Below are 16182 nucleotides of genomic sequence, written 5' to 3'. Positions count from 1 at the left end.
AATTTTTTTTTAATTTTTATTTATTTATTTTATTTATTTATTTGAGAGCAACAGACACAGAGAGAAAGACAGATAGAGGGAGAGAGAGAATGGGCGCGCCAGGCTTCCAGCCTCTACAAACGAACTCCAGACGCGTGAGCCACCTTGTGCATCTGGCTAACGTGGGACCTGGGGAACTGAGCCTCGAACCAGGGTCCTTAAGCTTCACAGGCAAGCGCTTAACGCTAAGCCATCTCTCCAGCCCAAGTTTTTTTTTTTTTTTTGCACATTTCAATAAACATCATCTGTAAAAGAGTTTATAAGTTTATATAAGTTGGAGGCCATGGATTTATTTTTATAATTTCCTAAAAGGTAATTCAATGCAGCCCTAAAAAGCAAGGATAAATGGAGGAAATGGAGAGAGAGAAGAGTTCCTGGCACCCCGGTATCTTCTTCTGGGACGACTTCTGGGATCTTCTTGGTATAGCCCGACACGTTCACACACCCTAGACCCCTAGACAGACATGGATACGTGAGTCCAATAATCTGGTATGCTGTGTGTGTGGATGGGGCAGGTGTGACATTTATATTTATTTATTTACTTACTGATTTTTGTCTTTATCCAGAATTTAGAGGCTAGTTTGTTCATACTATCAGAAGAGTCCCAGCTGTTTCAGGTCTCTGCACCATGGGAAGTACCATAGCTGGTCAAGGTCAATTTTGACAGTCACATTTCCATCTTGTGATTTTTCTCGTAAGTTTTTAATTCTCACCGCAAGTCCTCAGGAAATATTTCCTGAATAGCCTTTACATTTAGCTGATAAAACGAACCCCCCCCCAAAAAAAAATCTCCTCGCTTTTTGGTGTTTTATTTTGTGTGTGATCTGCTGTGTGAGCATATGTACATGTTGCTTGTGAATCTGTGAGTCACACAGAGATAACAACAGACAAAAAGGGCTGAAATCATCATATTAGTACATGGGCATGTACAAAATAACCTCATAAAATATTAGGAGAGTGGAATATAAATGAACAAATACCTAAGAAGACACAGCTTCCACCTACCCATTATATTATGAGAAAAAGAATCTCACTACATCAATATTATCACTTCCTTAAATCGTAGTAGAATTTGAGAGAAGGCCATCTTTGTCTGTGTATTCTTAGTACCACATATTATTTGAATATTAATAACCAAATTTTGAGCATAAGAGTTAAATGCTTGTTCAAAACTAGCAAGTTGTATAGAGCAAGGACCAAATTGAACGAAATTTTTGCAGCCATTGAACATGGTTTTATGCAAATTCATATCATAATGATTTTATGAAATGCATTTTCACTCACATACATATACTGCTAAACAGCTATGGCATTATATCCAGATCCAAATTTCAGTTTATGCACATGTTGCTAAATGTCAAATGTATCCATATTCATTTATACTTGAATGCTGCTTTTAGTATAAAATGATAAAGCCTCCATTCAAAAAATAAAATGGCTGCATAGCCTTATTTAGCACAACAGATGAACTTTATTTTACAGCTATGTGGCAAAGTGAATAAGCATTTTCAAACAGTAGTTCTGACTCAAAACTTATAGCTAAATTGTAAAACCTATCAGTTTCAGGGCTGGATAGATAGTTCAGTGGTTAAAGCACTTGCCTGCAAAGCCTAATGACCTGAGTCTGGTTCCCCAGTACCTATGTAAAAACAGATACACAAAGTGATGCATACACCTGGAGTTCATTTGTAGTGGCTGGAGGCTCTAGATATCCATACTTTCTGTCTTGATTTTCTCCTCTCTATCTCTCTCTGCTTGAAAATAAATAAAAATACTTTACAAAAACAAAAATCTATGAATTACAATGAAGAGATGGCTCTGGGCTAAAGTGTACAAGTGTGAGGACCGAGTTCACATCCCCAGCACTGACGTAAACTCCACAGTAAAATAAAGAGAAGGGAGATGAATGAAGACATGCATGCACCACACATGCCAAAGTAACAGAGGCGAAACAAGCACAAAAGGACATAAGTTCCTACAAATATCTAAGTTTTCTCCTTTATAACCTCAGTTGTTAATTTGTCATCATTCTTTTGCTTTCTAAGTACAGTATCTATTTCAAAATACAGTATCTATTTTTATTACAGCACAGAATGCAACTCAATGCCTCAAAATATTTTGTGTAAATTTATGTACTCTTCAAAAAATTGTTTTGGGTGACTGGAACAATGGCTCAGTCAGTACAGTGATTGCCTGCAAACATGAGGGCTTGAGTTCAAATCCTTAGCAACCACATAAATGCTGGGTGTGGTAGTGTGCACCTGTGGTCCCAGCACTCAGGAGGCTAAGGTGGGTGAATTCCCAGGGCAAGTTGGCTAGCTAGACTAGCCAAAGTAATGTGCTCTAGATTTGGGAAGAGATTCTATCTCAATAAATAAGATGAATAGTCCTACTATTGACCTCTGAGCTCCACACCTGTGTGTGCACACCTGCGTACCAAGATGCGTATGACACAGTAATTATGTAATAAATGATCCATACACAGAAAAGTAGTCAGGAAGTTGAATAACCCTCATTAGATTTGCTAACTATACCTTTGTGGTTCATTTACATACCAGCACCCAAGCTTTATTAATGTCCTTTCTTCTCACCCCTCTTCCATTATCACTCACCTCTTAATGTTGGAATGAGTCAAGGACTGGACCAGGACTTCTTTTGTCTCTCCTATCTCTTTTATTAGTGGAATGAGCTAATCTCTTGGCTTTGAATGCCATCTACTTGCTAATAATTCTGAAATATTACTTAAGGTTTCCACTTTCATATCTAATAGGCTCATATTTTACATATCCAAATCTAATCTCACATATTTCTCATCAGACTTGTCCTTTCCTAAGTCTTTCCCATCCTAATTACTGTCAACCATTACCTCCTGGTTGCTCTGCTCTGAAACGTCAGAATTATCTTTGACCCCTCTAACCCTCTCACAGGGCATAGGCCACCTACAATGCTCTTGGCAGCAAGGCTACTTGAAATCTGACCACATCCCATAATTTCCTCCCTGGCTCAAGACATTCTGCTTCCCTAGAATTATAAGGAATACTCTCACTCTGGCTTCTCTTGCCCTGCAGGTCACATTCAGCAGCTTACACCTGCCTACCTTACAGTAATCCTTTTCACACTGTAACAATGATGGTGATGCTCTTCTGTTCAACATTTCACTAAGACCAGAACCTTCTAAAGTCTACCTGACATAACACCTGGTTACTCCTCTGACCTCATTCCACACTTGGCCATTGCTCATTTTATTCTGGCCTCTGCGGCCTCCTGGCTTTCCTGAAATCTGCAGGCATCTTTTATCTTTGCATTTCGTGCCCTCTCTTTGCAAAAAGCATGTTTCACAGGTGAATATCATGTCCTTGAAAATAATCCTCTTTGACCCCTAATTTTAAATGGTACTGCTCCCCAACTCTCTCTTCTCAAAACTTATTCTGTATGACAATATAGTATAATTTTTAACTAATTACTTGCTTGTTCATTTTCTATTTACCAGAACACAAACCTCAGGAGGACCTGCCCATCTGAACACTATTCCTCCAATGCTTGGAATACAGCATCTCATGACAAGTTTTCGACAAAGTATATTCAACAGCTTTTGCTGCCATCAATATCATCTGACCATTCCACAGAGTCACACAGTCCTAAGTTTCTTCTTCCTTTCCGCCCCTACAGCTCAGTGTCGAAGCCATTTTCTCCTCCTCTTACAAGGAACCTATGGCAGACTCAGTGGCAGGGCCCCTCACTAGCAAGGTGACAGGGGACTATCTTCTACTTACTTCACTCTCCAGCTAACTCCTCTGAACACCTCCCCTCCTACCTCCACAGCTCAGGTTCTTGCTAGACCCGCACTACCGAGAAGATGAAATTCATGCTCCTCAACCTAAGGAGAAAGGCTCCCTAACCAGATGATGGCAGCCTCCTGTAAGCCATATCCCAAGGCTCCAAGGACCCTGGTTTGCCTAATCTAGCTTGCTTCTTGAACTGAATCACCATTAATAATATCCAGTATACCTAAAATAGTCTCCTCAGCCATCAATTTATAAGACCTATCTCAGATATTACTTCTTAATAGCCGTTCAAATCACAGTAGCTGACAACTATTGAGTGCTTACCATAATCAAAGCAATTTACTTGCATTATGTCATTCAATCCTTAAACATATCTGTGGAAAAGTATTAATAATTTCTCTAGGTTATAGTCTGTTTCAAACAGCTAATAAGTAGATAAGCTAGGATTTATTTCCTTAAGTGTATCTAATTCTAAAGTCTAAATGATATTTTTTTTAATTAGTTATGGACATACTCAGTATATAAACAGCACATGTTGGTACCATCCTTACCCTCATTCCTGCCCTCCCCTCCAAAGGGACCCTCCTGGTTTGGGATGCCATTTATCCCCATGGGGATTGTGGGTCATGCCTTATGGGGGTAGCCATCAGTTATGGGGAACAGGCAATATCTCTGTGCATAATGTCTTGACTTGTGGCTCTAACAATCTTTCTGCCCCTCTTCCACAAATTTCATTGAACCATGTTGGGTTCATTTTAGGTCTACTTCAGTGATGGGCTCTTATTAGCTTCTGTATCTCTGGATCTCTGGTTTGGTAGGAGTTGAGTGACTTGATTACCCACCACAGGTTAATGGTTAAGACTCTACTGCTGAAGACACCACATTCTGTTGGTGCAGAACATGGAGAGAACTGGCTGGAATCTGAAAAAGAACCAATCCCCAGATAGTTAGCCCATATAGTGTTAGAAGGTGCTACATGAGGTACTAGGGGAATGTGGCCAACATCTGTCTGAGCAACTAGAGTTATAAGCTTCTCAGAAGCAAACAACCTGTGATGCCCACACAATTACAACAGTGGCATGCAGCCATGGTGGGTAACAAACTGCTCTTGGATTGGCTAATAGATCTGCTCAGTGGAACTGGGAAACAAATCAGAATCATATCCAGGTAAGAGTTCATTCTCCAATATCAAGCTCCCACCAATCTTGGGCTATAGGAGGGCCTACACCCATTAATTTTTTTCTAATCTAACAATGGTTGGTTATTCCATTTAACATGTGCTGACTTCACTCTCTGTTGAGAATCTGCGTCTCTTTTTCAGATGGAAGCAGGACCTTAGGAGAGAAACAGCCCATCGGACTTTACCAATACCCCAGCTGAAACCATAGAGGAATTGAGGAAATGAGCAAGAGTGCTACTTGCTCGGTGAACCTGATATCAGCACATGTGTGAAGGAGATAAGACACTGAGGATACTCAACTTCTACCAATAATGAAATTTTAAATGAACAAAAACTAACTTTGAAATGATTACCTTGAATTCCTTTACAGACTATAAGTCATTCTGAAGCCAGTGATTTTATGTTTTGGGATAAGAATTATCAACTACCAATGCAAACAGTTTACAACTATTCAGGTAGTAAATCAAAGAACTCACTCCCAAGTATTTTTTTAAATTTGTACAAAACACGACTGTTGTAGGCAAAATTTACATGATGAATGAAAATAGCCAGAATGGCATTGTCACTGTGTCTGCAGAATGACTGGCAGGATAAAAACATGAGAGTCTTGTATTTACATACACCACACTCCCACATAAAGGTCACTTGATCTAAATCCAGCATGACCTCTGGAATGTTTCTCCACTGCTATCTTTCTATCCAGTAATTATAACCCTCCTAATCTTTGCACTTCGTGGTAAGAGTTTCATTTCTCCTACTTCATCAGGAAGAATTGCTTTACTGTAGCATCCCACGAAATGGTGAAACTGGCAGTCTCGGAAGGCAGCCTGGCAGGTCTCCATAGAAATGGCTCGGGGTTGTCTCTAAACTGTCCCTGTCTCAGTTGCCATCATAAGCAACTGGGCAAATTGTTATATTCATTTCTCTGCCAGGGTCGCCATGGTGACTGCAAAAGATTGCTCCTTAGAAGGACTTCACAAGGGTGGGTTTCCATGGTGACCCCATCCTGTACATTTCTAAGCATCTTCTTTGGGTGTTTAGTCAGTAACCAATCACGGTGGATTCATTCCTAGTGTGACTCTGGATGATTTCTCCTCAAGGCACAGCATAACAGTAATGGATTTAGAAGAAGACTGTAAACAAGCTAACTATTTAAATGGCAGATGGGGAAATTCAAAAATCATTAAATAATTCCCAGGAAACTCTGAAAGTATCTGTTTTATAGATAACAGATTTTTAAAAAATCAGTGAATGTACACCAATCAAAAAAATATCTTGTAAGGATTCTGCTAAATATGTCTCCTTCAAATCTTAATTACAAGCATGGTATATAATACAGATAAGATCATTAAAGTTTCAAATGTCACAAATCTTGTAACATAATAGCTATGTAGGTTTAAAATAGATTTGACAACACAAACACACACACACCACACACACAAAGTTATACATACATAACAATCAATAGGTTAAAATAATATCAAGAAAAATTGTATAACAAAAAAGAAAAATTATTTGCAAGCCTAATTAAAAAACTACACATGGGTTGGGGAAATGGCTTTAATGGTTAAAGGTCTTCACTTGCAAAACCTGCCTACATTTGATTCCCCAGAATCCCTGCAAAGCTAGATACACAAAGTAGCTCATGTATCTGAAGTGTGTAGTAGCAAGAAGCCCTGGCCTGCCCTGTTTATTCTCTGCTTTAAACTAACTAAATATATGTTTGTAAAAACTACACACTATTTTTATTTGCTTTGGAAAATCCTGGCCATAATTAGACTTAAGCAATTTTTTCCTATGCCTTTGCTATTAAAACAACTCTAATCTTCCTGTCAATTTAAAATGAGTATAGGTCATTCTTGCTCAACACTTTCTTTACAAATCTTATTCTTCTCCAGAAATTATAAATACCTTACTTTCTCTAGCATTTCATCAAGAGCATTTTTTTCTAACAACTAATTTCATTCTTTTGAAAATCATTTAACAAAAAATTAAATTTAAAAAGATAGAACTAAAATTTCTACACATTTGGTTAACTATTGCTCCTTCAAGTTGTCCACAAAACCAACAACAACAAAGAAAACCCCCCAAAACAAACAAACAAAAAAACCTCATACACCCAATTGAGCTTTTTCTTATGTTAGAAAAGGTAGTATCTGATGCTTTTCTTTGCTCCTTATCTAGTGATAAAGACAATTATGACTCTTCCCTCAACCTAATGCTCCTTCTACTGTAGATTTTCTGCCTCTCTCCTTAAAGGATTCCTTTCTCCAACTCACATTCTACACACAGAATAGAATTTCAGTTTTGAAGATCTGTATCAACAAGAAACAGTATAACTCATGGTCATATTTTAGTGAAATCTCAGTTTTGCACAAAATTGAATATAAGACTTCTTTTTTTTAATTTCAGTATTTTTGACTTGATTATCTGAATTTGAGACTTCTTGATTTAACCTTCATCCTATTTTCCATGATGTTCACTTTTTCATTCGATGTCTATTAAACAATCAGCACAGGTTAGACACTGCTCATGGGGTCAGGACACTCAGTGGACAAGTCTTTCCTGCTACTGAGGTGTTTAGGTGATGGACAGAAAATGGCATGGGGGAAAAGGAGAAAAGAAGATAGAGAGGGTGGACATAGGGAAGAAAAGGATGCAATGAAGTATAATATCAGTGAATAAAAGAAAAATCATATGTTGGGCTGAAGAGATGGCTGAGTGATTAATGCATTTTCCAGCAAAGCCTAAAGATCCAGGCTTGCTTCCCCTGTGCCCAGGTAAAGCCATATGTACAAGGTGGCACATACATCTGGAGTTCATTTGCATGGAAACCCTGGTATGCCTATACTCTCTATCTCTCAGATGGATGTGGTAGCAAACACCTTTAATCCCCACATTTAGGAGGTAGAGATGGAGATATGAAGATAACTGTAAGTTTGAGGCCACCCTGAGAATTAATGAAGATGAAAAATTTTACCTGATTTATTATAATTCACTTCATGCTTGAAAATTTTCACATGTTTTGGAGGGTGTATCAATTACTTTCACATTGCTGTGAATAAATACTCAACCAGAAACAGCTTATGGAAGAAATGGGTTTGATTAAGCTTATAACTTCAAACGGAAGTTTTATCACTGTGTGGAAGTCAGGCTGAAGTTGGCAAGTCAACATTATCATCAGAGTATACAGGGAGAAAAGGAAAAAGGGACAAAGAAGGAGGGAGGGGAGAGAGAGGAAGGGTGTTGGGGGAAAAGAACATCAAGGAAGGCTATACTAGAACATCTCAGGGCCCACAGCCAATGACACACTACCTATAGCAAGGTACACCCCATAAAGGCTCTACAACCTTACAGAACAGCACCACCACTGAAGATCAGTATTCAAACACATGAGACTATGGTGGAGGGAGGGAGGGTCACTATGCACTCAACCAACAGAGAAGAGATTATACCTGAAACCAGAAATTATCATATTAAAAAAAGCTTAAAACATACCAAATCAGTATCTGCCTTTTTATAGGTCAAAGCTTCAACTTTGGAATCCAGTTCCGCTTGTATTTGGTCTCTTCTTTTCATAACACCCTTCATATTAAAACAAAAGAATAAAGTAAGTTGTTCCTCATTTAAATAATCTTTTGCACAACCAGAAATTTGCATTTTGAAATATACATCGCCATCGGGCACATACTCCCTATGGCAACAGTCATCTAGGGATATGATGTATTTAAAGAGTACATCTGTTTAATCTTAAAATTTTCAACTGCAAGCAAGTATTTAAGAAATTTTTTCATAAATATTTTATTAGTTTTCCCAATGCATATTTCACCAGTTTAAGCATTATATGTATATTTAATATTTGATGGAGTGGTCTTCAAAGAGAGTAGAGAACTAAACAAACAAAGTGGCCAATTAGGGCAAGGGAAATAGATGTTCTAGTGCCCACTGTATGTTCCTGGTATGCGACTCTCATTTGGCACAAAGAGACAATTAATCAAGTTACCCCATTATGGTGGAAATCAGAGAACTGGTATACATTTACATCATAAAAATTTTGATGAGAAATCATACTTTCTTCTTTGACTGACAATTGCATATTTTTTGAATTATCATAATTTCACGTGTCCATGTTTTTAAACTTACAACATCTGCCCTGTGAATCAATGTAAATGAAAAATACATCTACATCTTTAGTAAATTTTGGCTGTGCTTTTTACTGTCTTTCCTTTCGTAACTCAATTGTCTTGAAGCCATGCATCTTAGACTTCACAGATGTGAGGACTTGTCATTTGTACGCATCTTTCACTGGTTCTCACATTAAGGAAATATTAAAGCTGACTCTGGGTCATCAATCAATTCAGTCAGTGACAGAAGTGGAACAGGACCTACAGAGATGCTTGACAAAAAGGAAAATCTAGACACAAGTCAGGTACGTGGAAGTTAGATGACACAGCTCTGCAGTATTTGAATGGGAACTGGAGGAATCAGGATAAAATGCATCCAGAGAACCATCCATCTACTTTCACACCTAGCTTGCTTCCTCGTAAAATATCCAAAAGCAATTAACACTGTCCTAGTTTCAAAGAAACCAAAATAAAATTCAATTAATTATCACAAATTCTTTCCTATTTACTTTACTTCATGGGTCATTAACATCAAGAAACCCCTTCTATTCTTTAATAAAAAATACCCATAGTATAATTAATTCCTACATACTTAAGGTCTGTTTCTATAAAGTATTGGGAGTTATATGTACAGATATATATTAAGTAAGAAAGAGGTTGCTGCATAACATGATTCATAAAAGTAGGCAATTTTGATCACTTTTATCAACACATCATTATTCATTATTTAAACTAGGACAGAAGAAAATACTGCAATATAAATTGAACAAGAAATGCAATACAAGTACTACCAATTATAACATAGCACTCTCTAAATTCAATCAACTGAATTATATAATTTTTACTAGTGGCTTTATAATTTTTCACTCCTTTAATTACACAAGATTTCACTTTCATAATTTCTGTCTTGACCTATTATTTAAGAAATTATTGCCTAATTGAGGGAATAAAGTATATAAAGCAGATTTCTCCAAAGAGGAAAAAAGAAAAATGAGTAAGAAATACAACCAGGAGATGTGCCCAAGGAACAGATGCACAGGAGAAGAGTTCTGCAACTAAAATGTGGTGACCTCTGAAAACAAGTAAAGTTCACTTATGGAGGACTCCCAAAAGGCCAGGTCACACTGAAACCCTGAAATGTACTCCCAAGACTTAACGGCTCTTTCAAAGGAAGCATGAACATTCCACAGAAGAGGGAGGCAGATCTGATGCTCAAAAGCTACGACACATTACATTCTAAATAATGAAACTAAACATACTGTTAATCAAATACACCTAAATGGGGAAAAGTAACTTACACCCCTCAAGAAAAATCCAGAAAGCATTTTAAAAATTAAAATAAAAGTTTAAAAGGTTGGAAAAACTAATCCCTAAGTAAAGGATAAGTGAGGATTTTTCAAGTCTGTGGTGAGCCTAACAATGACTGAAGTTGCTATTGAGTATTCCACTACTTATCAAGCTGCTCTAGCAAGTATTTCTTCCACTTCCCTATGCAAAACAACCTACTGGGACAGGAAAGACAGGCAGAAATAAAGAAATAGGCACTGCGCCTTAGAATAATAGCTTAGAATAATAATAAATAGCAATGAAGTGAGTTAGGTGCTCTTACCATTAATGTGTCACTATAAAGCACATATTCATGGACAATAGGAAGCAAGGACTCTGAGAGGCCCGACATCCGCTTCTCAGTGGCCTTGCAGCACTGCTCAATGCAGGTAGCCACTCCTTTTAGCGTATCAACCACATCTTCCTCTGAAGCCGACCACAGAATATGAATAGGGCCATATTCTTTCATTTCATCAAGATAGTCTAAAAACAATTTAGTAAATTTTCAATTCACAAATGCTTTCAAATTTGCTATATCATTAATAATCTGAAAAGATGTTTTTCCTCTCACTGAGCATATGCCATCCTTGTTTGCCCAAGTCAATGCATTGCCCTCCAAGTGCAGCCAATAATCTCATCTTTTTCACTGTCAAAACATGTCCTGCTTGGAAAAGAAGTTATACCATTGTACCTCTTATGAATATCTACCTGTCATACATTACATCTAAGTATATAATAATCAGTAGATCTAAAACAAAATATGTCTTTTTTCTTCCTTTCTTCTAGTTAAACTATTTATATGGTATAATTAACTATATTAAGTTTTCCTATATTCATAATTGTAAGAAACCAATCACCATTTCTTATATTTCTGAATAAATCATTTATTTACATACCATCCACCTTACTCATTTATCTCTTTTCCAAAAGCATCTCACTGGCCTACAGCAAAGGACTACTAACAAGCCTCTCTATTTCCATCTGTGTCAAATGAATCATCTCTCCAAAGGATTCTAGGTTATTGTTGCCCTCCATGTGGCTATCGTATTTTATACTTCTATCAAAGCACTGTTTATTATACTTACTTCTGCAAACTAATTACTGCTGGCCTATGTGCTCCTTAAAACTGGGGCTGAGTCTTACTACTGTTGTTTAAGGTCTGAAATGTAATGTAGTCAATAAATATTTTAATATCAATGAAAGCATAAATGATTAAGTAACAAAAGCCATTATATACATAAAACACATACTCAGAAATTTGGATTTAGGACTGAAAAGATGGCTTAATGGTTAAAGTGCTTGCCTAAAAAGCCTAAAGACCCAGGTTTGATTCCCTAGTAAGCCAGATGCACAAGGTGGTACATGAGTCTAGAGATCCTTTGCAGTAGCTGGAAGCTTCAGAGCTCCCATTCTCTCCTAGAGAATGTCTTCCTTGTTCTCTCTCAAATAAATAAAAATTACATTTCTTTTAAATTGGGATTTAATTTTTCACAGCTAATATTTTATATTGTTATTTTTACATTATCATTTTCAATAATGAATAGCTTTTTTGATAAAGATAAAAAATTGCTAGGGCTAAAGGGATGACTTAGCAGTTAAGATGCTTCTTTCCAAAGCCAAAGGACCCAGATTTGATTCCCCAATATCCATGTAAAGCACAAGGTGGCACATGCATCTATAGTTCATTTGCAATGGCTAGAGGCCCTGGAAGGCCCATTCTCTTTCTATCCACCTCTTTCTTCTCCTCAACTCTTGAATAAATAAATAAATACATAAATAAATATTTTAAAAAAGAATTTCCATACAGAGAATTTTTTCTATTATTCACATTAACTACAATGAGAGTCTGCATTTAAACATCTCTCTGCACATTAGAATTCACTGAAATCCATAATTACCATGTTATAAGCTCAAATATTTCTATAACCAAGTAAACTAAAGAAGTTTGTTTCAAACAATAAAAATGATATTTGATATTTAATGAAGGTAATGATTTAAGGCTTGTCCTATCTCCACTCTCTTGAGTCTAGGTTCTTTTTTTTTTTTTGCTGGCAATCACACTATTCTTTATAGAAAAGAACATTTTCTACATCTCTTTTCTCAAGTTGTGTGTGTGCTGATGTGTACCATTAAGGTGGTAAACATTTCTGTATAGAACCTCCCTAATTTACATGCATTCAAATATCTACATGTCAACAAATTTAATGAGTTCCATTATGATTTATTTCCTTTAGGTTTTGGTGTGTGTGTGTGTGTTGTGTACAGTAGCTCACATGCACACGCACATGCTCAAGGTGTACATGTATAGATTTCTAACACGGATTTTTTTAATGTAGATTTCTAATGAGATATGGAGGCCAAAATTTGATGTCAACTATCTTCCTCAGTCGCTCTCTACATTTTTTTGTTGTTGTTGTTTTGTTTTGTTTTGTTTTTTTAGGCAGGGTCTCTTGCTGAACCTGGAGCTCACCAATTTGACTAGATGAGCTAGCCAGCTTGTGTTAGAGATTCTCTGGTCTCTAGCTCTCCATGCTGTACTGGAAGCACACACCACTACGGGCAGCTTTCATGTGAGTGCTAGAGCTCTAAACTCAGGTCCTTACGCCTACACAGCCAGCATATATAGTTTCAAATGTAGAAAATAGGAAGAAAAGATCTATTTTCTAATATGTATATATTTATGTCATGCTTGAATTAGGCCCAACACCTCAAACTACACCCTACCAATATCACATCACCAAAATCTTACTGGAAGATAACACAGAAAATCCAGTTCTGGAAATGTCACTGTATGGTTGTTAAAGCACGATCCATGTGGAATGTGTGATACCAATTTCATATTATTACATCCAAAGTCTCAAGTTCTGGACTGGCTTTACCATAATCATCTATACCCACAGGAGCTGCAATGGCTAAGGATCAATGAAATTGAGTGGAGACAGGCCACAAAGACCTTCAAAATCACTTAGGAATTGGATATTTTCAGCACATTGCAGGGCATGAGCCATGCCTTGAAACTGGAAGTCTGACCCCACTCCTGCAAAAGTGAGGACGCAGAAGACAAACCTCTGAAATCATGCTGTGGTGATTTTACCTACCCCTTTCCTCCTTGTAAATTCTCTGTGATATTTTATCTATTAAATTAATTTTCTGGCTAAATATCTCAATAAAATTATTGATTTCCATGAACTCCTCAGGCCGGTTTTTAACTCCTCTCATGGAGGATGCTACAGCTCGGACCGTCTGGCCCATCCTGGTCAGCAGTCCAGGCCCTTGCTTCTTGTGAGAAGACAGTTCCTAGAAACAGATCAATGAAATATTTGTGGTGAAGTTATTAGCAATATTCTGAAACACATTTAAAAAACTAGTTATAAAAAGCAGGTAAAGATAAAATTCTTTCAAGCACATCTTTTTAGAAATGTAAGTTTGAAGCTGATGTATTTCATTTTGGCATAGTGTCTCCTTTGCTTCAGTCCCAAGGCTACCTCTCTTCAAAGTACTCATGTAAAACAGATTATTGCCTTTTCTCAGAGCAGCTGTCTTTAAAAGGACAGAATATAACAGAGGGAGCAGTAGTCAAGGAGGAAAGAAAAGAGGATGTTATGATAGGCCATCTATAATTTATAATAGGAATTTCATTAAAAAAATGATCACCAGAATATTTCTCAAGGTCTACAATATTTCCTGAGCAACAACAAAAAATCTTCATTAATTCTTCTGTTACAATAGCTAGTATTTATTGAAAGGGTACTAAGTTTTAAATCTATACTCACATTATAGGCAAAACTCACAATGTACCTATGAACAAATTCTATTATTATCTGCATTTTACAAAAGTAAAATTAAAGGCAATTAAGTGGTAGAGCAGGCATGGGAGCCCTGGCGACCTGACTGCTCAGTATTAGCTTTGCTGTTACAAACTTAGGCGTCCTTCAGGTCCTCGGGAGAAGGTAAGTAAACACTTCCTGGCCATGGATATTCAACCACCTGCAGTGGGGAAACACAGCCCCCACCTCCGCAGGCTGATTATAGAGAAAGTTTTCTAAAAAGATATGTAAGTTGTTTCTTCAGAGTTAACAGAGAAGGGACAGCTGCATGCTTGCAAAATAGAAGCCTGGTATAAAAGTATTTGTAAGGCATTACGAGTCCAGTCAGAAACATAGTGTGTTTCAAAAGAATAACAAGACAAGAGATTCTGATGGTGATGGCAGCATTTGTAAAAACATAGATTTCAGATCAAATAAAATTAGTAACACATAGGAAATAAATCTGCATGTAATGAATTTACCAAATCTGCAAATTTTAAAGCTACATATTACTTATTAACAGGTAACAAGTTGCTTTCCAGGTTTTCATTCCTAAAAGTCTCACAAAAACAGCATCAATAAAGTGAACTTGTCTGTCTCTAAGTCAGTACAATAGTTACAAGAGCCACCAGACAACCCATCCATCCAAGCATGGTGCTACAGCATCACTGGAAACAGCCGGCATAAACCATAACTGAAGAACTGTTACTTCAATTGTTGACTTAATATGTTCTGGGCATAAGTACTCACACTATGCAATAGGGATTATTTCTAATAGCTTTTAAGGTTCTGAATATGAGTCACCAAGGGCTTCCAGATAGTAAGACTATATCAAGATTCAGATGAACCACTCTTCAGCTTCTAACACTCTGGCCACATCTAAGAGATATGTAACTCAACTTTGGTCAGTAATGATCCTCTAGTTATCTTTGTGTTTCCACTTAATAGAAGACATATATATATATATATATATATATTTTCTGTATTAAAAATGAGGCTACCCCCTACCACAGATAATTGATGGAAAAGTACGAATTTCTTTTTTTTTATTTTTATTTTTTATTTTTATTTATTTGAGAGCGAGCGAGCGAGCGAGAGAGAGAGACAGAGAGAGAGAGAGAGAGAGAGAGAATGGACATGCCAGGGCTACCAGCCACTGCAAACAAACTCCAAACGCATGCACCCCCTTGTGCATCTGGCTAATGTGGGTCCTAGGGAATCGAGCCTCGAACCCGGGTCCTTAGGCTTCACAGGCAAGCGCTTAACTGCTAAGCCATCTCTCCAGTCCGAATTTCTTTTTTTGTTTGTTTGTTTTTCAAGGTAGAGTTTCACTCTTATCCAGACTGACCTGGAATTCACTATGTAGTCTCAGGATGGCCCCAAATTCACAGTGATCCTCCTACCTCTGCCTCCCAAGTGCTGGGATTAAAGACGTGTGCCAGCTAGGAGAATGTTTTTTTTTTTTTAATCACCCACATATGATCTGTGGTGGTTTGAATAGAACAGATGTCCCCAATATATTCAAGTTGTTTATTTGTTTGTAGTTTGCATTCTGCAGCCACCTGGCTGGAGGCAATGTCACTGGGTGGATCTTTAGGTGTGATGATGGGGTTCAGATTTCAATCTAAACATATGCAAAGTGTACCTAGCTGGAGTTGCTGAAGTGTGCTGTGCTGTGGCTTTTGACTTTTTGGCTTGTACTTCTCTCTCTCTCTGCTTAGTCAAGTGAAGGCAGGCCAGCTTCTTCTGCCATTTATGGAACTTCCCCTGGATCTATAAGCTTCAATAAATCCCTTCCTCCATAATTGTGCCTGGTCTGGAAGTTCATCTCAGCAAACCTGAATCTGTCTGCTACAGAACTTGGTACCTAGGAGTGGGCTGACATGAACCTGATTATGTGGATATTGATCTTTTGGAACCTT

At 37.4% G+C, this 16182-nt stretch overlaps 1 protein-coding gene across 2 annotated transcripts in view; it reads right to left on the bottom strand.

Moving 5' to 3' along the window:
• Snx7 (sorting nexin 7) overlaps positions 1 to 16182 on the bottom strand; it is a 107160-nt gene that overhangs the window by 61746 nt on the left and 29232 nt on the right. For both annotated transcript variants that reach the window (XM_004663933.2, XM_045138786.1), the window contains exons 5-7: positions 13553 to 13751; positions 10738 to 10937; positions 8503 to 8589 (exon numbers count right to left, since the gene is read on the bottom strand). In XM_004663933.2, coding sequence (XP_004663990.2) covers positions 8503 to 8589; positions 10738 to 10937; positions 13553 to 13751 — 486 coding nt within the window. The remainder of the gene's footprint in view (positions 1 to 8502; positions 8590 to 10737; positions 10938 to 13552; positions 13752 to 16182) is intronic.

Source organism: Jaculus jaculus, chromosome 19 (genome assembly GCF_020740685.1).
Source record: "Jaculus jaculus isolate mJacJac1 chromosome 19, mJacJac1.mat.Y.cur, whole genome shotgun sequence".
Taxonomy (NCBI): Eukaryota; Metazoa; Chordata; class Mammalia; order Rodentia; family Dipodidae; genus Jaculus; species Jaculus jaculus.
This window is presented reverse-complemented; position numbering and strand designations above follow the sequence as displayed.